General features: G+C 43.0%; 1 protein-coding gene across 1 annotated transcript in view; it reads left to right on the plus strand.

Moving 5' to 3' along the window:
• LOC147707489 (CD109 antigen-like) overlaps positions 1–23,706 on the plus strand; it is a 943,435-nt gene that overhangs the window by 736,006 nt on the left and 183,723 nt on the right. The window contains exon 25 of the mRNA XM_086926506.1: positions 6,270–6,501. Within this exon, the coding sequence (XP_086782632.1) occupies positions 6,270–6,501 (232 nt within the window). The remainder of the gene's footprint in view (positions 1–6,269; positions 6,502–23,706) is intronic.

Raw genomic sequence — 23,706 nt, forward strand, 5'->3', positions numbered from 1 at the left:
CGCCCAACTCCGCGCGCTTTACCTGGGAGAGAGTATATCTATGCCATTCGCTATCCGGACACCCATCCACGGGGTCCGGTTCGAGGAGAGCGCTAGGTGCCTAGCGGGTGTTTGGCGTTGCGGGCGTAAGGATCTCTGCTTATACCATCAGGCCCTGCCTAACACCAAGCTAAGTATTCCCAATATCGCTCAAATCGCTAAAGCAAGTTTGTGTCCCTTCACTCCTTTAGGGTGTGCCACTGTCGCCACCACCCCCCTCCCGAGACCCATGAGGTGTGGATCTTTTAACACACAAGTGAGAAATTTGTCATTTTTATTCTTTTATTCATTTTAAATTGTAGATACTGGTTGAACCGCTAGGGTCCAACATAGTCACCAGTCCAACTTTTTGGGCGCATTGATCACATTAGCACGAATGATACGTTTGTCTGCATTGCGACCTTTCTTTTTGCTGATAAGCCAGATGCCCTGTGACAGCCTGGCCTTCACTGCTTCAGGCTTAACATACCTATAAATCTCACCCTGGGCACGCTTTTCATTCTTAGTCCAAGCACAGAACTCCGTATATAGTAGTAGCAGAAAGACGCTCCAGTCCACTCAGTAACCTTTATGTTTTGTCTTCTCATGTGTGTTTGTCAATCTTTTGCAGACCACAGGTTCGCTAAATTTAGTTCGAACCCCCTTTTTGGTTTGTTCTTTTTGCACCCCTTTTTTTGACACATAATTCTGTTTTTTAACTTTCACGTCCCCTGGCTAGGGTAGGCCTTAGCGCGCCTATACCACCGAGGTACACAATTACATGGTCCTGACGAATGCCCAGTAACACACGTACACTTAAAGGGCAGAAACATGTTGACCCCGTTGTAATTCATAAGGGGAAAACACCCAACACACTAGTTGGTATATTTCCCTACACATACCTTTTAACCAATACCCAGCTAACCACGGAATAAAGTTTTTGTGTGGTAAAAGCTGCTGGTATTTTTTAATATAACTCACTTTTTTGCACATTCTGTCACAAAAAAACCCCGCTCCGCAGTAACCTGGCGTCGCAGCACACCAGGGAGGCATTCGGTTTCTCCTGGTGGGCCCAATGATGAAGCATGTCATCACCCAGGGTGGTGAGTGAGGGCTTAAAAAGAATCCCTGGGAAATTCCTATTCAGGTAGATTAAAACCTTCCTTGTCTCTGTGCTGGACACCTGTACCCTTAAGTGGGCACTCTTCTGTTGTTTATTACTACCTCGTGGGGGACCGAGAGTGTCCTTTCCCTCTCTCTCTCGTTGTTGTTATTATTTATCCACTTCTCCACTTCTCTGCTTGCTTAATCTGAACCCGGGCATTAAAGGATTTCAATTTGGAACACATACACTTAAAGAGGCTGCTTATTCTGACGATGTTCTTATTTTTCAAAAGACATTGAATCAGCTGTCCCTTTTATTTCTCATCTTATTCGTGCTTTCGGTTGTTTCTGGCTATGTTCTTAACAAAGAGAAAACTGATTTGTTTCCTTTGAATTCTTTGTGTCTGCTTTCTCACTTGGGTGATTCAGGCTTTAAGTGGCCATCTACGTGAATTAAATATCTGGGGATCTGGTTCTGTAAAAATCTTACAGCTACTGTTACTTATAATGAATCCCATATAATAAATAAAGTTAAGGATTCTTTTGTCCTCTTGATCTCCTAAATATATTCTTGATGGGGTTAGGTTACAAACTCTTAAAATGATCATAACCCCAATCATTATTTTGTTATCCTCTATGCTATCTATAAAGCTTGCTTCTTCTTTCTTTCATGAGATTGACGTAATCACATCAAGGAATGATAAGGGAGCTAGAATTGCTTACAAATATCTTAGGAAACCCTCTATATTTTGAGCATGTAACCTCCCAGATTGGAATCTATACCAGATTTCTTTCTTGGCGGCTCAGGGAGCAATTTGGTTTTCAATAGTACTGCAACAAAATACCTCCATGGACTTCTATAGAACGAGAATTGTGTGCTCCCTTTTTCACTCTTTCTCTGCTCACAGCCTCACAAATTACATTAGCACACTCTCAGCGTATAATATCAGATACAGTTAATGCATCGAAATACATTGATCGGAAAGTTTCGAAGCATATTCATAAGTTATGAAGAACATCTTTATGGTCAAATCCTAAGCTTGTTACTGACACTGAACTTAACATCGCTCTTCCGTGGGCCGTCAAGGGCATCAGATTGGTGAAAGACCTTATGATACTAATCATGATCCTCTTCCTTGCTCATTCTTACCCAAAAAATATAATCGTAAAAAAATGGATTTTATACTATTCTTAAGTTAAAAGTCAAAATTTCCAAGATACCCCTTTCTATAGATTCAGTTACTGACTCACCTCTTTCAATGTGGGTACATTCAGGCCATACCGCTTTTAAAATTTATAAAACAAATTCTGCTCCTCTACCGTCACAATCCATAGTGACTTCTGTTAAATGGTCTCACTATTTTGAGGGCAGCTTTTTTAAACATATTTCACAGGATACCTGCAACTGATAGGGAAATTCTCTTTATGTAATGTAAATTGATACTTGTATATTGCACTACTCACCCGCAAGGGTCTCAAGGTGCTTGTAAGAATACCGCTGTGGAACCCATCCTGGCTTTCCCTGTGAGGCGTCCACTCCTGGGCACCCCCAAGGTGGAGGCCAGGCATCCTTAGCGTTGTGGGGGCCGTTGTGGAGATTAAGCAAGCTATTGCCCAGAGTTGCAGAGTGGGTCTCCATGATTGAAATAGGCACCGAGGCGAGAATTATCAGGTCCGTGGAATTTTGAGCCCAAGACCCGCCGAGGCGGGGAATTGAACCCTGGTCCCGGGCTAGACCTCTGCATCAGGGTCTCCAGCTCTAATCATTGAGCCCCACTTAGCTCCTTCACTGATTCAAACTAAATTCTTTACTATGAATCTTTTACACTGGACTCCGATTCGTTTGCACAAGTTGAAATTATGAGCGCGTGATCTTTGTTGGAAATGTAACTCAGTACCAGGCACCCATCAACATATGTTCTTTGAATATATGCTCTTAATCTCCAATTGGGGCCCTATTAAAAAATGTTAGCATTAATCTTCAACACACCTATAGTTCTCTCTATACCTATTATTTTGCTGGATACCCCTTTACCTATTGACAGTATCGATTTGGAGCTCTTAGATTTGCTCTTACCCATTGTAGTCAAAATTATACTCACAGAATGGAAATCTTTTTATCTCCTTTCTTACCATACCTGGTGGGAGTCTTCGTGAACCTCATACTTTTTTTGAAAAAAAACATTATTCACCTTCAATTGCTAGTAGTGTATGGCATTCTTGAGTTAATTATATAGATAAGTCTTCTCGTGGATTAGTAGCTCAATATCTTTTTGAATCTTTGTCTTAATTTATTTTTCAAAGGTGTAGCAGATGTCCCCTCCCACCATCTCATCCTTCTTCCTTCCCTCTAGTATCCTTTCCTCCTTTTCCCTCTTTCTCTCTTCCCCTCTTTCACTTCTTTCCCCTCGCTGATGTATCCTATTTACCCAGAATACAAACTCATACATGACTTTGCTATGATATATGTAGATGTTCCATCTGTCCAATCTTCCTAGGATTTATACTTAATATTTGATTGATTTGTCATACCTGTTATCTATCATGACATTTATCTGATCATTTTTTTTTGTGATAACTTTGATATCTTTTTATTTCAGACCAGATGTTCTTTGTTATGTAGTCCTTTTCAATTCTTCATTATTATATATTTGCTTCAGATTTTTATGTTTTGCTACTGCATTGCAAATGTGTTTATTTTTAACTAAAATAATAAAGATATTTGAACTACAAAAAACAATCATCCCCCCAGAATATGCACCCTTACAAAATGATGCAAGGGTGTCTGTGCTGGCGCTCGACTGCTGTTTGTGCACCAGCGCAGGGGACAGGTAAAGGACTGTACCATATCTTGTAGATACAGCGCATTCCTGACCTTTATTTCATGCACTGCAGCAGAGCAGGAAGGTTTGCTGTGCTGTAATGCATCACAATTTTGTAAATGAGGCCCCATGTTCTGAAATATATTTCAAAGAGTAATCTTTTTCCATTTCTCCATGTCCCTCTGTATACTGTCATCATAGACAAGTAAACTTCTAACTAGGGGCTGGATGAGGAGCACAAACAACCCACAAGATTTTGTTTGTGCCAGCATCGAGCCACAATATAAATGAAAATATGTGCTTTGCAAATTAAAATCACTTGGTAAGTAGCAAAAATACACTGAAGCGTCATTGTGTTTTGACTCTTGTGTAAATATATTTTCCCAGAAAATACCATTGATACTGTCAGTAGTAACCACACATACAAAATATCCCATTGAAAGCATGCATGCTTTTAGGAAAATACTTGACCATTATGCACGGTACAGACATAAGTACGTAAAAATCTGAGAAGACGATGGCTTTGAGTGGCAGTGTTGTGTAAAATATCAACAGGTATGAGAGCGAGTGTTGCAAAAATCATTTGAAAAAGAGATACGACCGAAAATAAAACAACCTTTTATCTATAGCTAACGACCCCCTCATTTACTGATTGCTGATGCAAAATAGCCTTCCAGCCATTCCAATGGCGATGGAAGGGTATACCTACAGGTTTAGTTCCTCCATAATGGTGAAGGAGCGTCACCTCACTGAGTCAATCAGTGAAAAATAAAATATTATAATTGTATTTTTCTGCTGACTGAGCTAGAGAGTCTTAGGCAGGGCAGGGGGGGGGGGGGTCATGGCAGGGGGAGGGGTGGTAAGTGCACTACAAATTGAGCATGTCAGTTTGGCCATCTGTCTTAGGCCGGTCAAACAAGCATGTGCACTTAGGTTTCTCCGACCCAGGTGTGTTGCACAGCCAGGTTGGAGAAACAACATAGACTCACAGGAAGTGTTTAAGCGGCAAACCAGGCCACTCAGACTAATATGGGTGTGCTTTCATGCTAGGAATAACAAAAGAAAGAAGCAAAGGAATAATGCAAGAAAAAAATGTCGAAGACAAGAAAGAAGAAAGAGGAAAGAGAAGGTGGAAAGAAAAGGAAAAAGACTGAAAGAAAGAAAGCAAGAAAGAAAGAAAGAAAGCAAGAAAGAAAGAAAGAAAGAAAGCAAGAAAGAAAGAAAGAAAGAAAGAAAGAAAGAAAGAAAGAAAGAAAGAAAGAAAGAAAGAAAGAAAAGAAGAAAGAGGGTGGAAGGCAGTTAAGAAGGAAGAAAGGAAGGAAAGACAGAAAATTCAAGGTTGAAAGGAATAGGAAAGAAAGGGAAAGCAAGAAACAAAGATTGAAAGAACAAAAGAAACAAACAAACAAACAAACAAAAAAGGAAAGAAAGAAAGAAAGAAAGAAAGAAAGAAAGAAAGAAAGAAAGAAAGAAAGAAAGAAAGAAAGAAAGAGAGAAAGAAAGAAAGAACGAAAGAAAGAAAGAAAGAAAGAGAGAGATCTGGAATGAGAGACGGTCGGGTTGCAAAGAAAGAGCACCCTTATTAGCTTATGTCTAGAGGTCTTGTGAGCTGCTGGTATGGTAGGAAAGAAACAGCAGCCAGGTAAAGGCCACTTCAAAGGGAATTTACAAGAGCATTGGCAGGAGACAGATATGCTAAAAATGGAACGTGCCCTTTGCTCATATCTGGTAGAAAGTGCTCTGCTGTCACACCACGCTCTACAACAAAGGCAACATTAAAGTAATAATAAAGTAACAAACAAAACACTGCCTCTCTAAGGAATTTCCTTGTGTGAGGATATACACCTTCTGAAAGGTTTAAATGCAGGCAGTCATAGTGAAGTTACCCAGCGGCTGAAGTAGGCTGACCCGTTGCCCCATGGCGTATGCTGTAGTGGGCAGAAGCAATATGTGAATGACACAATAGCAGACCATTGGAAAAGAGGTTGCTGAAAGCCACTTTAAGTAAGAATATTGTACATATAATTTTGGTAAAATCAAAAGGTCTTGGCTAGCGCCAGACCTAAAAATGTATGTGGGATCAGACTGAAGTCTGTCATTTAACTATTTAGAGAGTCTAGCTAGCAAATGAACTGTGCAATTAAAGTTTTGAGATGTAACTGCTGTCCGGCAGCCGATGCATATGTGACTGAGAAAACCATGAAAAAAAATGCTAATAATAAATACTTATAATGAACACTTTCACTTTCTATAATACATTGAACCTCTATTTAAATGTATGTATATAAATAACTACATTTTATAACTAGAGTCTCTTTCCCCTAGGTTGTCTGCCTTTGTTTTAAGATGTTTCCTGCAGGCCAGACCATTCATTTATATTGATCAATCGGTGCTTCAATCAACAATAATGTGGCTTGTGCAGTACCAGGATAGTACCACTGGAGTATTTAGTGAACCAGGACATGTGATACATACTGAACTACAAGGTGGACTTAATGGCCCGATCACTCTTACTGCTTATATACTGACTGCACTTTTGGAAGACGAGGTGTACCGGGTAAGATTGTTTTGTTGGTGTTCCAGTCATGAACTCTAGTCTAAATGTGATACTAAATACGGTTTACAATTACACCATATATAAATAGTTCAACAGATACAATTAAGGCGATTCACAAAGGCATTTATGAGTATGGAAGTAGTTCTGCAGGAGTACACTTTTACATACTCTTACATACTCATAATTGCCTTTGTAAATCTGTACTAAAATATTTAGCTCCCTAATAGTAAATAGGAACGCAGTCTTTTCAATTTGTATTAGCTGCATATGCATAGCATAATCCCTGATATTCCCTCATTAAATATATTTTGAGGCCATTCCAAAAGGCGTATAAGAGTATGTAACAGAGAACAACAGGAGTAAGACTTTACATACTCATAATTGCATTTGTGATTTGACCCAATTACACATACACTTGTGGTTGGGGATCAGTGTTGAAAACATATGGTCTGGCCAATGCTCTTCCCCCAAAATATAACACCATACGTCAGGATAGACAAGGGAAAAGAGGAGGGGGACTTGCCATGATATTCAGGGACAACTTCAATTGCCTTCCCATTACAACTGCTCTATATGATGAACACAAACTATTAGCATTTCAAGTATCTAAAGATAACCATATCCTTCTAGGAGGAGCAGTGATCTATAACCCTCCCGGCCACCATGCCGACTTCAGCGTGAGACTGCTCACACAAATTTTACCCACCTGCCTCAAATATAAAAAATCTTCATGGTTATTGGAGATTTTAATATCCACTTTGAAAAATCTGACAACCTAAACAATGACATGCAAATTCTCCAGCTCAAACAATGGATCCAAGGCCCCACACACAGTGCAGGCCATATACTGGATCTACTGTTCTCCAATATGGAAACTACCTTGATCGAGGAGATTCAACCAGTAACATGGACAAATCACTCCCTATTCTCCTTCTCATTTGCCCAACCCACACTACCCAACAGACCGTCTCTACCAATGCCCGAATTCTACAGACCCTGGAAACTTGTCACCACTGAAATATTTGAACTCCACTGGCCTACTAACATCAACCTAGACCTCCTTGGCACCCCCCTCACAAATAAAGGCGCTCTAAATCTCGAAACAGAGATTAGTAATACTCTGGACCCATGCACCCCCAAACTCAAATCCAAATTCATAAAAAGAACCATCTCTCAAAAATGGAATACTCCAGAAATCAAAGCACTAAAAAAGAAGTGCAAAGCAAGGGAACACACCTGGAGAATGTCCCGTTCAGACACAGACAAATTAACTTATAAGGCTTAGAACTTACAACCAAGCCATAAAAAATGCAAATAAATATCATGCACAAAGAATAAACTCAGCCAAAGAATTATACAAAATCATAAAAAACATGTGCAAACCCTCCTGCATGTCCCAAGCACTGCACCCCTTAACTGAAAATTGTGAAATGATCAGCAACTTTTTTGCAGATAAAGTAGAGGAAATATACTCCACATTTAACTCAAATACCAGTAGGAAAGAATCTGCCTCTTCTCCTAAAAACCTTATTAACCTAAACAACTTCACCCTGATTACGAAAGCAGAAGTTGACAGAACCATGATGGAAATCAAATCCGGCTCCCCTCTCGACCCCTGCCCACATTTTATCTTTAGACAGCTCATATCCACCCTCACTCCAGCCATCATGCAGCTTTTTAACATTTCCTTAGAAACAGCTGTCTTCCCGGAGACATGGAAACAAGCCACAGTAGCACCACTACTAAAAAAAGCAGGAACGAATGTCACAAACCAGGTCAATAACAGACCCATTTCTCAACTCCCATATCTCTCTAAAGTGCTGGAGAAACTGATTAATATATCTCAACAAAAGGAGAGAAAGGGTTTTAGGGCACTCTTAGTCCCCAAGCAATATACAGGTAATCAAAAGAAGAGTGACCATAAAGATAAGGTATATAAAGGAGGTGGGTGTTGCACGTGAAGTCTGAGGCCAGTTGTAAGTGGTCCGATGGTAAGACCAAATTTCAAGAAAAAATACACTGTTTTTTCAGGAAACCCTCACTCACCCTAGTGGTGACATGCTTCATCATCGGGTCCACCGGGAGAGATCGAGTACCTCCCCGGTGTGCTGCGACGCCAGGAGACTGCGGAGCAGGTTTTTGTGTGAAGATGAAGTGTGAAAAAATACTAAGGTTTAAAAATGTCAGAGGTTGTACCAAAAAAACTTTATTCACTGGTCAACCTGACATATTAAAAATAAGATATGTGAAGGGAAACTAGCCAATTACTTTATACTGGTGTTTACCCTGTAAAGAAGGTCAACATGTTTCTGCCCGTTATTATGTGTTACTTTACTGGGCTTTCATCAGGACCGGTAAGTGAGTGTGCCAATGACAGGAGGGGCGCGCTAAGGCCCGCCCTGCCAATGGTCGTGAAAGTTAAAAATAGCACTATGTGTAAAAATGGTGCAAAAGGAAAGAAAAACAAACTCATAAGTAGTGGGGATTTACCTCTTTTGCGAGGAACCTAGGAGTCTGTAGGAAAAAATGACAAACAGACAAATACAAACATAAACACAAAGATATCGAATCATTGGTTTGTGCATATGTACAGTGGCCATAAAGAGTGACTCTGTGGCTTGACACGTGCTAGCATACCTATCAAGGGCCGTGGCCGGTATGCCTGGTTTGCGTAGTTGACCTCATGCCGAAATTCGAGGTGGAAGGGCCTCAACTAACGCTGATTAAATCTATTCAGCGCGAGCTGTTGCATATGTGTGGTATAGCAACAGTGGCTAAACAGGCAGACTAATAATGTCTAAGTCTATTTGTGAGGAAGTACAAGAAATATCTTCCTACCTATGGTGGGGTGTCAGGGAATGAACCCCGAAGGAAAAAACAACATTAAAGCAGCGTCCCGGTGCAGAGCGCCATGACACTGCTGGCCGTGGTATATACATTACCCAAGCACACAACACTAAGTACAAGGTATAGGATAAATGTCCTCACTTGTAAAGAAACAGATCCACGCCCCATAGAACTCAGGAGGGGGGTGGGAGCGACAATGGCACACCCTGTAAATGAGGGACAACTATGACTCACCACAAACCAACGGCGAAAAACAATCTCCTTGACTTCAGGAGTTTCCATCCAAGACCTTTAAGGGAAAACTTGCCCTACGGCCCATTCCTACGACTGAGAAGAAACTGTAGTAATATTAACGACTACAAGGAACAGGCCAAGGAACTAACAGACAAACTAACACAAAGAGGGTATCCCAAAGGAGTATTGAAAAAAGGCCAAACCAGAGCACGAAATCAACCTCGAGAGGCACTACTAGAGGACAATGTAAGGACAACCACGGAAACACCACTTACGTGTGTAACCACCTACAGCACCCTCTCAGACACAGTGAAAAAATCAATCAATAAAAATTGGAGAACTATCAGCAGCAATTTCAGCAACTGGGAAAAACCACTTTTTTCTTTTAAAAAAGGCAGGAGCATTAAAGATGCTTTGGTGCATACAAGACCGTTAACAGCCCCCAGTGCAAACACAGCAACCAGGTCTATCACAGATGCTTGGCACCTACCCCCAGTTACGGGTCATTTTCCATGTACAGACTGCAGTGTCTGTCATCTGACCACTCATTCAAAACAACTCAACTTGGAACCAGGAAAAGTGTGGACACAAAAATCCCACACAAACTGCAATTCAACAAACGTGATTTACTTGATCACCTGTCCCTGCGCGAAACGCTACGTGGGGATGACCACCAGGAAAGTTAAGACACGCATCGGGGAACACCGTAGCAACATTCGATGCAAAAAAATCACCACAAAACTCAGCGAGCACTTCCTGCAAACCAACCACACTCCAAATGACATGACCTGGACAGTGATCGAACAGGTCAACTGCGTAAAAAACAGAGAAAACATTTTATTCGAAAAAGAGCAGCGCTGGGTCTATCGACTCAGCACCCATATAAATGGGCTTAATGACCAAATCCCGTGGACCAGCGTCCTAAAACACTAAAATTATCCTGAGTTCTCTTATTCCCTCTCTTTCTGAATGTAAATACCATGACCACACATGTTGAGTGGTTTATTCACACCAGCGCTATTTAGATTCATTCATGAACATATTCCCATGTTACCAACCCAATTCAGCCAAACTGACCAGACTTATGCTGCTCATTTAAGTCTTCATCAACACTGGGTAACTTATGCTGGTCATTGCGCCTTTCGCATAATACCAACACCAGCCACGCAAAATTTCAGGTTTGCGTTCCACCATAGCTTGAGTTACAAGCCTCTTTGTCATCCCAGCCAATCTCTCACGCGATTTGGTGATCGCTTAGACAATATCCCGGTGTAACTAGGGCGGACCTCGCCCATCTTCAGATCAAGGCTTGCGTTTCAATGCAAGCCTCGCTTTCAAGTCCTCTCGCGAGACTACGCGAGCACCTTCCCTTCTCCCCCATTGGCTCAACGGCTTTGAGCTTCAAGCCTCGCTTTCATCTAAGGCGCCTGATTGGTCCGCACGCAGCCACCGCCCTTTAAACGCCTCGCTCGCCCGTCGCAATGGATCCACGAGATCCAGCGAGGGTGAAGCTAGGTGCCGAGCGGGTGCTGAGCGTTGCGGGCGTAAGAGACCTTACTTTGAAGACATCATTCTAACCAGATAAGTTGTATGAATGGAACCCTGCCAGTTCTAAAATCCTCCTCTGTGTGTATTTGTTTCCCTCTCTCCCTCATTTACAGGGTGTGCCATTGTCGCTCCCACCCCCCTCCTGAGTTCTATGGGGCGTGGATCTGTTTCTTTACAAGTGAGGACATTTATCCTATACCTTGTACTTAGTGTTGTGTGCTTGGGTAATGTATATACCACGGCCAGCAGTGTCATGGCGCTCTGCACCGGGACGCTGGTTTAACGTTGTTTTTTCCTTCGGGGTTCATTCCCTGACACCCCACCATAGGTAGCAAGATATTTCTTGTACTTCCTCACAAATAGACTTAGACATTATTAGTCTGCCTGTTTAGCCACTGTTGCTATACCACACATATGCAACAGCTCGCGCTGAATAGATTTAATCAGCGTTAGTTGAGGCCCCTCCACCTCGAATTTCGGCATGAGGTCAACTACGCAAACCAGGCATACCGGCCACGGCCCTTGATAGGTATGCTAGCACGTGTCAAGCCACAGAGTCACTCTTTATGGCCACTGTACATATGCACAAACCAATGATTCGATATCTTTGTGTTTATGTTTGTATTTGTCTGTTTGTCATTTTTTCCTACAGACTCCTAGGTTCCTCGCAAAAGAGGTAAATCCCCACTACTTATGAGTTTGTTTTTCTTTCCTTTTGCACCATTTTTACACATAGTGCTATTTTTAACTTTCACGACCATTGGCAGGGCGGGCCTTAGCGCGCCCCTCCTGTCATTGGCACACTCGCTTACCGGTCCTGATGAAAGCCCAGTAAAGTAACACATAATAACGGGCAGAAACATGTTGACCTTCTTTACAGGGTAAACACCAGTATAAAGTAATTGGCTAGTTTCCCTTCACATATCTTATTTTTAATATGTCAGGTTGACCAGTGAATAAAGTTTTTTTGGTACAACCTCTGACATTTTTAAACCTTAGTATTTTTTCACACTTCATCTTCACACAAAAACCTGCTCCGCAGTCTCCTGGCGTCGCAGCACACCGGGGAGGTACTCGATCTCTCCCGGTGGACCCGATGATGAAGCATGTCACCACTAGGGTGAGTGAGGGTTTCCTGAAAAAACAGTGTATTTTTTCTTGAAATTTGGTCTTACCATCGGACCACTTACAACTGGCCTCAGACTTCACGTGCGACACCCACCTCCTTTATATACCTTATCTTTATGGTCACTCTTCTTTTGATTACCTGTATATTGCTTGGGGACTAAGAGTGCCCTAAAACCCTTTCTCTCCTTTTGTTGAGATATATTTAGCTGCGCACAGCAGTGAGAGATTTTTTCTTGTCACATAAACCCTTTTTTTCACAAAATATAAATTTCTTATATTTTGTACTGATAATGGCAGCAAATTTGGGACTCACTTTCTCTACGGAGGAGATAGACGAACTTTTGGCAGATCCTAATATGTTTGCTGATCCAGCAATATCTCAGGCTATCTCACATACAGCAGAATGGGAACAACTTACCGAACTAAAGCGCGACAGAATAAGAACTATACTTCATGGAACTATCCTAAAACAATACCTTACCTCCAATTCAGCGCCCAAAGGGCTGCTGGTTACAAATGCCCCGAGGATCTTTCTCAATGACGCCACCTTTAGAAGAGATTGGGCCATGATTGCCTGGCACTGCACCAGAGACTGGCTGGTACTCATTATTAAGACAGCACTACGCCTATCCGAAACTCTGCTAATTGAAATCCAACAAACAGAAGCCCAATACAAAGCTACAATAACGGGTTATAAAAAAAAGTTGGACGAAATCAATAAAGATCTCACGGAGTACAAGGACAACCTGATGCAGGCGAAACTCACAAAATTCCAAAAAGACCTCCAAAAATTTAAATTTGAGAACGTATATCCCTACTCCGATCCAAACTACAGTGTTCCAAAAAAGGACACCAGTAAATCAGATGACTCAGATAGCAACTCCTCAAGAGGGAGTACAGATAGCAATCAGAGTCCAAGACAAAGGGGACGGAGAGGAGGAAGGGGTAGATCTAACTTCCCAAACCAACAACCTAGATGGCAGAATTATGGCCAGCCTAACAACGGTCCTGTACCGATGTTTTATCAACAACCTCAGTTCCCCATGATGAACTGGAATCCATACATGCACCCCCAGTTTCCCCTCAATCATCCACCGATGCCTTTTTTAGGGAGGGGCGGGAGAGGACGTGGACGGAACAGAGGCAACAGAGGCAACACACAAGTGACCTGGGAAGACGAGGATGCAGTGGGGAAACACACCCGCAGCAGAACAGCGACAGCCAGCACCAGCGCAGTGTAAGCCTGGTCACCAACCTCTCTAAAAAAGTCTTACCCCAAGAAGAAACAAAAGTCTTGGAAAAAGGCTTGGGATTTGTCCCTACCGGTCGTCCTGACAAATTCCTCTTACACTGTGAACTTTCACAGTTTTTTCGGAAATTAAAATTAAAGGCCTTCTTTGAATCTAAGGACCAGCCACTGACAGAAGAAGAGGAGTTTGACACAAACTTCAGACTCAAATCTACGTTTATGCCACCTCCGCATACGATCCCTGCGGCAATTACTGCCTTTGAACAGGCGGTTATAAAAGACCTGGAAAATTGTGAAGACCCCAAACGATTCCACAATTTTTCCGCTGCAGAACACAAGGCCTTGGACAACCTGAGAAACAACAAGGAAATAACCATAAAACCCGCCGACAAAGGCGGAGGGATAGTGATCCAGGACACCACTGAATATGATAAGGCCTGCATTACACTTCTGAACAACAGAACAAATTACTTGCTCCTCAACACAGACCCTACCACCGAAATGAAGGAACGAATTCGAGCCCTAGTACAGGAAGCAGAGACTGAAGGTCACGTCTCCCCGCATGAAGCAGCATTCCTTATGGCAGGGGGACAAACCATACCCTACTTTTACACCCTGCCTAAAACGCATAAAAATGTGGACCCACCTCCAGGTAGACCAATAGTATCAGTGATCGGGTCAGTTCTAGAACCCTTATCCACCTTTTGTGACCATTACTTGAAACCGCTAGTACAGAACTCCAGAACCTACTTAAAAGATACTAAAAGCTTACTCAAATTACTGAACGATACCACTCTACCTGAAAGCTCAGTAATATTGGTAACAATGGACATAGAGAGTCTGTACACTAGTATCCCACAGGAAGACACACTACGGGTACTAGGGGAAGCATTAGACAAAGAGATTTGGGAATACACCACCCCCAAAGAATTCATCCTGAAATGTGCACGAATGGCACTCAAAGAAAATTACTTTGAGTACAAAGGCCAATTGTATCTACAATGCACAGGGACCTCTATGGGGAGTACTTTCGCTCCTAGCGTAGCGGGGTTGTATGTTTATGATTACGAAACAAAGCATATCCTACCACCTACCAACCCCTTTGCCTCCTCCATTGGATTATGGAGGAGGTATATTGATGATATCCTCCTACTATGGACGGGGACGGAAGCCAGTCTTCTGCAGTTCCTAGAATGGGTCAATACTCTGGATCCTTTCTTGAAGTTCACTAATAACTTCAGTAGGGAATCGATCGTCTTCCTTGATGTGGTAATTAAAATAGAGGGCACCACTTTCACAACTATGACTCACCACAAACCAACGGCGAAAAACAATCTCCTCGACTTCAGGAGTTTCCATCCAAGACCTTTAAGGGAAAACTTGCCCTACGGCCAATTCCTACGACTGAGAAGAAACTGTAGTAATATTAACGACTACAAGGAACAGGCCAAGGAACTAACAGACAAACTAACACAAAGAGGGTATCCCAAAGGAGTATTGAAAAAAGGCCAAACCAGAGCACGAAATCAACCTCGAGAGGCACTACTAGAGGACAATGTAAGGACAACCACGGAAACACCACTTACGTGTGTAACCACCTACAGCACCCTCTCAGACACAGTGAAAAAATCAATCAATAAAAATTGGAGAACTATCAGCAGCAATTTCAGCAACTGGGAAAAACCGCTTTTTTCTTTTAAAAAAGGCAGGAGCATTAAAGATGCTTTGGTGCATACAAGACCGTTAACAGCCCCCAGTGCAAACACAGCAACCAGGTCTATCACAGATGCTTGGCACCTACCCCCAGTTACGGGTCATTTTCCATGTACAGACTGCAGTGTCTGTCATCTGACCACTCATTCAAAACAACTCAACTTGGAACCAGGAAAAGTGTGGACACAAAAATCCCACACAAACTGCAATTCAACAAACGTGATTTACTTGATCACCTGTCCCTGCGCGAAACGCTACGTGGGGATGACCACCAGGAAAGTTAAGACACGCATCGGGGAACACCGTAGCAACATTCAATGCAAAAAAATCACCACAAAACTCATCGAGCACTTCCTGCAAACCAACCACACTCCAAATGACATGACCTGGACAGTGATCGAACAGGTCAACTGCGTAAAAAACAGAGAAAACATTTTATTCGAAAAAGAGCAGCGCTGGGTCTATCGACTCAGCACCCATATAAATGGGCTTAATGACCAAATCCCGTGGACCAGCGTCCTAAAACACTAAAATTATCCTGAGTCCTCTTATTCCCTCTCTTTCTGAATGTAAATACCATGACCACACATGTTGAGTGGTTTATTCACACCAGCGCTATTTAGATTCATTCATGAACATATTCCCATGTTACCAACCCAATTCAGCCAAACTGACCAGACTTATGCTGCTCATTTAAGTCTTCATCAACACTGGGTAACTTATGCTGGTCATTGCGCCTTTCGCATAATACCAACACCAGCCACGCAAAATTTCAGGCTTGCGTTCCACCATAGCTTGAGTTACAAGCCTCTTTGTCATCCCAGCCAATCTCTCACGCGATTTGGTGATCGCTTAGACAATATCCCGGTGTAACTAGGGCGGACCTCGCCCATCTTCAGATCGAGGCTTGCGTTTCAATGCGAGCCTCGCTTTCAAGTCCTCTAGCGAGACTACGCGAGCACCTTCCCTTCTCCCCCATTGGCTCAACGGCTTTGAGCTTCAAGCCTCGCTTTCATCTAAGGCGCCTGATTGGTCCGCACGCAGCCACCGCCCTTTAAACGCCTCGCTCGCCCGTCGCAATGGATCCACGAGATCCATCGAGGGTGAAGCTAGGTGCCGAGCGGGTGCTGAGCGTTGCGGGCGTAAGAGACCTTACTTTGAAGACATCATTCTAACCAGATAAGTTGTATGAATGGAACCCTGCCAGTTCTAAAATCCGCCTCTGTGTGTATTTGTTTCCCTCTCTCCCTCATTTACAGGGTGTGCCATTGTCGCTCCCACCCCCCTCCTGAGTTCTATGGGGCGTGGATCTGTTTCTTTACAAGTGAGGACATTTATCCTATACCTTGTACTTAGTGTTGTGTGCTTGGGTAATGTATATACCACGGCCAGCAGTGTCATGGCGCTCTGCACCGGGACGCTGCTTTAACGTTGTTTTTTCCTTCGGGGTTCATTCCCTGACACCCCACCATAGGTAGCAAGATATTTCTTGTACTTCCTCACAAATAGACTTAGACATTATTAGTCTGCCTGTTTAGCCACTGTTGCTATACCACACATATGCAACAGCTCGCGCTGAATAGATTTAATCAGCGTTAGTTGAGGCCCCTCCACCTCGAATTTCGGCATGAGGTCAACTACGCAAACCAGGCATACCGGCCACGGCCCTTGATAGGTATGCTAGCACGTGTCAAGCCACAGAGTCACTCTTTATGGCCACTGTACATATGCACAAACCAATGATTCGATATCTTTGTGTTTATGTTTGTATTTGTCTGTTTGTCATTTTTTCCTACAGACTCCTAGGTTCCTCGCAAAAGAGGTAAATCCCCACTACTTATGAGTTTGTTTTCTTTCCTTTTGCACCATTTTTACACATAGTGCTATTTTTAACTTTCACGACCATTGGCAGGGCGGGCCTTAGCGCGCCCCTCCTGTCATTGGCACACTCGCTTCTGGTGAAAGCCCAGTAAAGTAACACATAATAACGGGCAGAAACATGTTGACCTTCTTTACAGGGTAAACACCAGTATAAAGTAATTGGCTAGTTTCCCTTCACATATCTTATTTTTAATATGTCAGGTTGACCAGTGAATAACGTTTTTTTGGTACAACCTCTGACATTTTTAAACCTTAGTATTTTTTCACACTTCATCTTCACACAAAAACCTGCTCCGCAGTCTCCTGGCGTCGCAGCACACCGGGGAGGTACTCAATCTCTCCCGGTGGACCCGATGATGAAGCATTTCACCACTAGGGTGAGTGAGGGTTTCCTGAAAAAACAGTGTATTTTTTCTTGAAATTTGGTCTTACCATCGGACCACTTACAACTGGCCTCAGACTTCACGTGCGACACCCACCTCCTTTATATACCTTATCTTTATGGTCACTCTTCTTTTGATGACCTGAAACTGATTAATAGACAGCTGTCGAAATACCTAGAGGAAAACAACCTGTTGGACCCGTCCCAAACAGGGTTTAGGGCCAACAATAGCACAGAGGCCACACTGCTGGCCTTCACGGACAATATGGGAAATTCCTTGGACCAGGTCAAAGCTGTGGCCCTGATCCTTTTAGACCTGTCGGCGGCGTTCGACACGGTCTCCCACCACCTCCTACTAGAAAACCTACAAGAAAAAAGGGATAAACAGAAAAGCCCTTGAATGGCTCAGCTCTTTTCTGCATAACAGAATGCAAACAGTACAGCTAGGAACCTTCTCATCCAAGCCTAAACATCTGAAATGTGGTGTCCCGCAGGGAGCATCCCTCAGCACCACGCTGTTCAATGCCTACGTATCACCTTTGGCACAAATTGGAAAATAATGAGGTTTTGGTGTATGCTCCTACGCGTATGACACACAACTCACAGTCAAGCTAGGGAAGGGGCATGAAGATAGCAAAATGAGACTCAACAACGACCTTACCGAAATTGCTAACTGGATGGCAGATCACTGCCTCAAACTAAATGCAGACAAAACCGAGATCATGCTCCTCAGTGAAGCCAAACACATCTGGGACAATTCCTGGTGGCCCTCCACTCTGGGAGATGCCCCTGCACCCAAGCACTCTGCCAAAAACCTGGGTGTCACAATTGACGACACACTATCTATGCAGGCCCACATTGGAACTCTATGTGGGAAAAGCTTTGTCACTCTAAAACTTCTAAGAAGGCTCTTCCCATGGATCCCCACGGAAAGCAGGAAATCAGTCACACAGGCCCTGCTAGTCAGTAGACTGGACTATGGCAATGCCCTTTTTGTGGGCATGCCAGACTACCTATTTAAACGACTGCAGGTGGTGCAGAATGCTGCAGCTAAGCTAGTGTGCAATAAAGGCAAATACAGCTCAGCCAAAGAGTGCCTAAAACAACTCCACTGGCTGCCCATGCATCAAAGAGCTTGCTTTAAGCACATCGGTCACGCCCACAGGACACTTCATTCCACGGGACACGGAATTACAAAAAAGCATTTCATTTATCTTTCTTAACTGCTGGTATCTTTTGAAATATTTGTACAATACATTTACATATATTTAAAATGTTGTGTTAGAACAAAATGACATCCTACAGCCCTTCCTTCCGCCCACCTTGTAGTCCAGCAAGATTGCCACATAATTAACATTACCAAGTCCTCTTCCTTTGCAGTAAGGAAGCAAAAAGTCATGCTAGAGGAATAAGGAGAAATTTGTCAGAAGACATTGCCTGACAATTGACCTCTAGCTTTAAAATCACCGCAAATGTGACAAGATAAAGAAAAAATTCCAAGTTATCTTTATTGCTCATTCACCTTCCGAACTCCAGCATGGTTAATTGTAGGGGTGCTGCTGCACCCCTACTTCCAGCACCTATGCATATATATAACCATAAAGTATTAGCACTGCCTATTGTCACTTGTACATTAAAATATATATATATATATATATATATATATATATATATATATATATATATATATATATATAAAGTGGGCTCTGGGTCAATCCCTTTCTCTTGATTGTATTTCATTCTTCTCTATCTCAATTACTTGTTTCTAATTTATTGGCTTTCCTCACTATTCTTTATTTGTTCCACTCCTGGAGCACTTCTTCACTTTGTTCTGATTGGATAGCTTGTGCCATTCAACTGCTTGCTTTTAGAGAACTACTTTTTCTTTCAGCATCCCATGGGAGTGCTTCTGTTTTTTTTCCCTCTCTTCGCTCAGATACCACCCGCTGCACAGGCCATGGTGCTCTCTCCTCCTCAACTTACCAGTTGCTCCCACGAACCCCTCCCTGCTCAGTTTTAATTTGCTTTTATTTTTTTTATCCACTTTCCCACTGCAAACTCTTCTGTTTCTACTCCATACATGTTCCCAAACCCCATCCCCCATTGCCCAACTGCAATGATTTCTGACCCCAACGCTTCATTTGTACACCATCTTCCCCTGCGAGGCCCCAGGGCGGTTATGCGCTATACAAATGCAATTTTTCATTTCATTTCATTTTCACAATGTTTGCCTTCTTTTGAAAAATAAGTCTTTATTTCAAAACATACATTCACAATTTGTTTTATTTGTCACTCCAAGATTGGTGGCACAGTTTTCTTTTATTTGTCACTAAGGGGGTCATTACGATGGCATATGCCTGTCCCACCAGTATTCCGGTGGAAGGCCTTCCGCCATCGGAAAGCAATTTTCCCCAGCCACATTACGATGGCGGGGGGAATCTGCCCACGACCGTGGCGGGCACAAAGACCACTCGCCACGGATCTTCCACAGGTAATCGTCACAATTGCCTGGCTGAGCAGTCAGCATACGTAAAATGGTGGCGGTACCTAGCAGGCACCGTCCCACAAATTACGATGCTGGCTACAGCCATCCTTTCCATGGTGGTGAAACTGCCATGGAAAGGCTGGCGGGGATTAGTTTTGGGGGGCCGTTGCGGTCCCCCCTTGTGTTGGGAGGAGGTGTGGGTACACTGGGGGGTGCATGCCACGTAGTGCAGTGAAATGCACAACCAGCATTTTTGACATTGCGGCGGGTGCTGCAGGCAGTAGCACCCGAAGCAATGTTAAATTGAAAAGGGCAACAGCCATGGTGGAGGTCGCATCCTAATTTGGAGTGCAGGACCGCCACATGCATGGCGGCCGGTCCCGTTTCCCATTTTTCCACAACAATGGCGTTCGGATAAAAATCCGACCGCCATCGTTATGACCCCATAAGATTGGTGTCCGACACTTTGGAATGATAAATAAAAAAAGGAAAATGGCGGCCTTGTCATGTTGTGTGCACACATCATATATGTACGTTATTACACTGGGCCTCTAGAATTATGTGCCTAAACTTCTATGCTTGATACCTACTTGTGAACGCCCTTTTCTTGCAGATGCTGAACAGCATTAGCAAAAGGCATTTTTTTCTCCTTTTGACGATTCTTAACAGCATCAGAATGCAAAACATTCCCAAAGCCAATAGCTAGAAGAGGAAACTTATTGGCTTTGTAGATGCGTGTTATAGTTGCATTTTAACTAAATTCTGTGGATTAAGATTTTGGGACACCTGTATGAAAATAGCATTTTGCACTTTTTTTTGCTGAGTCAACTTCAAAACAGCATCGAAGAGCAGTAAAATAGAAGCATGGATGTAGTCTTTTCTACACTAAAAGGAAAAAATGACATAGTTCAAAGAGTATTCTCGAAATATAGTTAGCCAATATATAATCTGTTTACCCTTCTTAAAACGTGTGAACTAGAATGAAAATGGCCGAACCAAGAATGGAGATATTGTAGAACCAAAACATGGCCCTATCAGGGGATGGAGTGAGGACATCTGTCTACAGAGAGTGATACGCTCTTGTGAAGTGATGGGTAGTTCCCCCTGAAGGTTTCTAGGGGTGTAGTGTTATGCTTTATCTTACCACGAGACCACTGTTTGGCAAGAAGGCTTCTCTTTGTGGCCTCTTAAAAGAATACATGCCAGCTGGCCTCAGGTGTATCACTATGTAAGAGATGGTGTATGACTAGCTGTGGTTTAATTTGAGCCAGTGGTTGCAGGTGGAGCCCACCAGCACTTATTTTGGAGACCAGCACTTATTGTTCCTCACTTGGACCCAGATTAAAAGAGAAAAACACAAAATGGGGGAGGGGGAATAAGGAGGAAGAGAGATATGGAAACACAGTGAGACAATGAAAGCAGGGCTGAAAACGAAATACCAAGTGTGAGATAAAGAGGCAGGGAGTGTTTGGTGGTGCATTCAACTCTATTCAGCCTTGTTATTGTGCTCTCTGCTCAGCACCAGCTGCAGGTTCTGAACACATTTGTGGGCCCGGGCACTTATTCTTTTAGGATGGGAAATAAGTTATTAATATAATATTAATATAATAAGTCATTTAAAAGTCCAGGACTCAGGATCTGAGGTGTGGATAACGATACACCGTGGCCCTATATAGGCAGAACAAATGGCGCAAGGTTTATATGACAATGCTTGTCTCTTGAGTTAGGTGAAAAGATACTTACCTTTTCCTGGTTAAAAACACATTTATTGTGCCGCATTAAATATAACAGAAATGCCATTTGCACAAGAAAATGTAGTTTCAGTGTCTAATTGATCCTTTAGACCAAGATAACCAGACTGCTTTCAGCACTTCTGGACTATTTGACACATAACACAACAAACAAAAATGTTTTTGTGTAACATTTTAAGAGTTATACTTTATACTATGTAATACAGCGGATATTATGCTTTCACTGGAAAGCTATAACAAGGAATCGCATCAGGATGCATGACATGCACAGTATCTCCAACTTATTTTGTCTGCCCTTTGCTATATTTAGCGAGACTGCTGTAGTGGAGTACAGAGGATAAGCTCCGCCCACTCTCCGGCCACTTGTGTCATTGGCTTGTGCCAGTGTCCTTCCTAAATTCTGGCGTCTGATTCGTAAAAAGGCTTGTTAGTTCCACCTTACTCCCGCCTTGTCTTCCTTTGTTACCTCCCATGGCTAATGCCCCTTTACTTCGGTTGTTTCACGGTAGTGTTATTCAGTCTTGTAAGAACTGCACTATTTTCTTTATTGAGCTCCTCTATCTGCAGGCACAAAGAGCGCTGCTTACATTCAGCACACCATGCCCACTTTCTCTATTAAAGCAGCCGGGACAATTGCAGCCGCTTGTTTGAAATGCTGTTATTTTTGCCTTTACTCTAGTCCTCGAACAATTCTGTAGAGTCGCGCTCTAGTCTTCGCGGGTTGTGTCACCACGCAACGCGCAAAGATGCCATTTCCGGGAGCAAACGCGCATGCGCGAGAGCTCTGTGAGTGCCGGCAAAACTAGTCACTCAGCGCTTTTTCTGCACAGAAACCTGAAATAAAGCCACCTTTCCCCCATCAACTGGGTTTGCCTCATTATTGTTATTCCCCATAAAAGAGAACACAACAATGGCGACGAGGAGTGGGATCTCCCACAAAAAAAAAGGAGACACCATCAAAAAAAAAAAAAAAAGAAAGGGAGGAACAACTCAAGGCTAGGAAACACACACTCCCACAGTGGCCTGCCTCGAAGGGGGACGACGCTGGAGGTAAACAACATCCAAAAGGTGCTAGAAAAGAGCAGCAAGCACCCACCACGTGCACCAGTGCCACAAGGCGGCAACCAAGAAGATAAGCACAGCAAGGGGAGGATACGACCCCACAGAGGCCATGGCCCTGAGAACTGTCCGGACCTGGAGAAAATGAAGCAAGACTTCCCAAAAGTGTTCGGGGGAAAGGTCGGCAAACTAGAAAAATTCTCACACAAAATCCTGCTCAAAGAGAACTCACATCCCGTATCCCACAAGGTCAGGAACGTGCCCCTAGCAGTGAAGAAAGCAGTATAACAAGAATTGCGTAGACTTGAAGATCAAGGAATAATCGAACCCATAGACAGCTCGGAGTGGCTGGCACCCTTAGTTGTGGTGAGAAAACCAAATGGCAAGGTGCGTCTGTGCGTAGACCTTAGAGATCTCAATATGGGCCAGATGTAGGTAATCTCGATTTACCTACTCTTAAATACAGAATCATACCGATTCGGTATTTACGAGTAGGTAAATGGGATGTAGGTAATTTCACTTTTGAAATTGATTCCTATGGGCCTTGAGGCCCATAGGAATCAATGCCAATTACCGAATCGGTAAATACCGATTCGGTAAAATTACCGAATTTGCAAGGGGGACAGGGTGTCACTTTGACACCCTGTTGCACCCCTCAATTGTGCATGGGTGCACATGTTGCTGACATACATGCCCTTAGGGCATGTATGTCTGCAACATGGCACGTTTTTTAAAGCAAAAAAAATGCTTTTTGAAGGGTTTTCATTATTTACCACCAGTTGGTGGTAAATAACGAATTCGTAAACCCTTGTAGCACTGATTACAGTGCTACCTACATGTTGAATTACAGAATCAGTAATTTTACCAATTCGGTATTTTACTGAATCGGAAAAATTACAAATTCGGTAAAATTACAGATTCTGTAATT

Source organism: Lissotriton vulgaris, chromosome 6 (genome assembly GCF_964263255.1).
Source record: "Lissotriton vulgaris chromosome 6, aLisVul1.2, whole genome shotgun sequence".
Lineage (NCBI taxonomy): Eukaryota > Metazoa > Chordata > Amphibia > Caudata > Salamandridae > Lissotriton > Lissotriton vulgaris.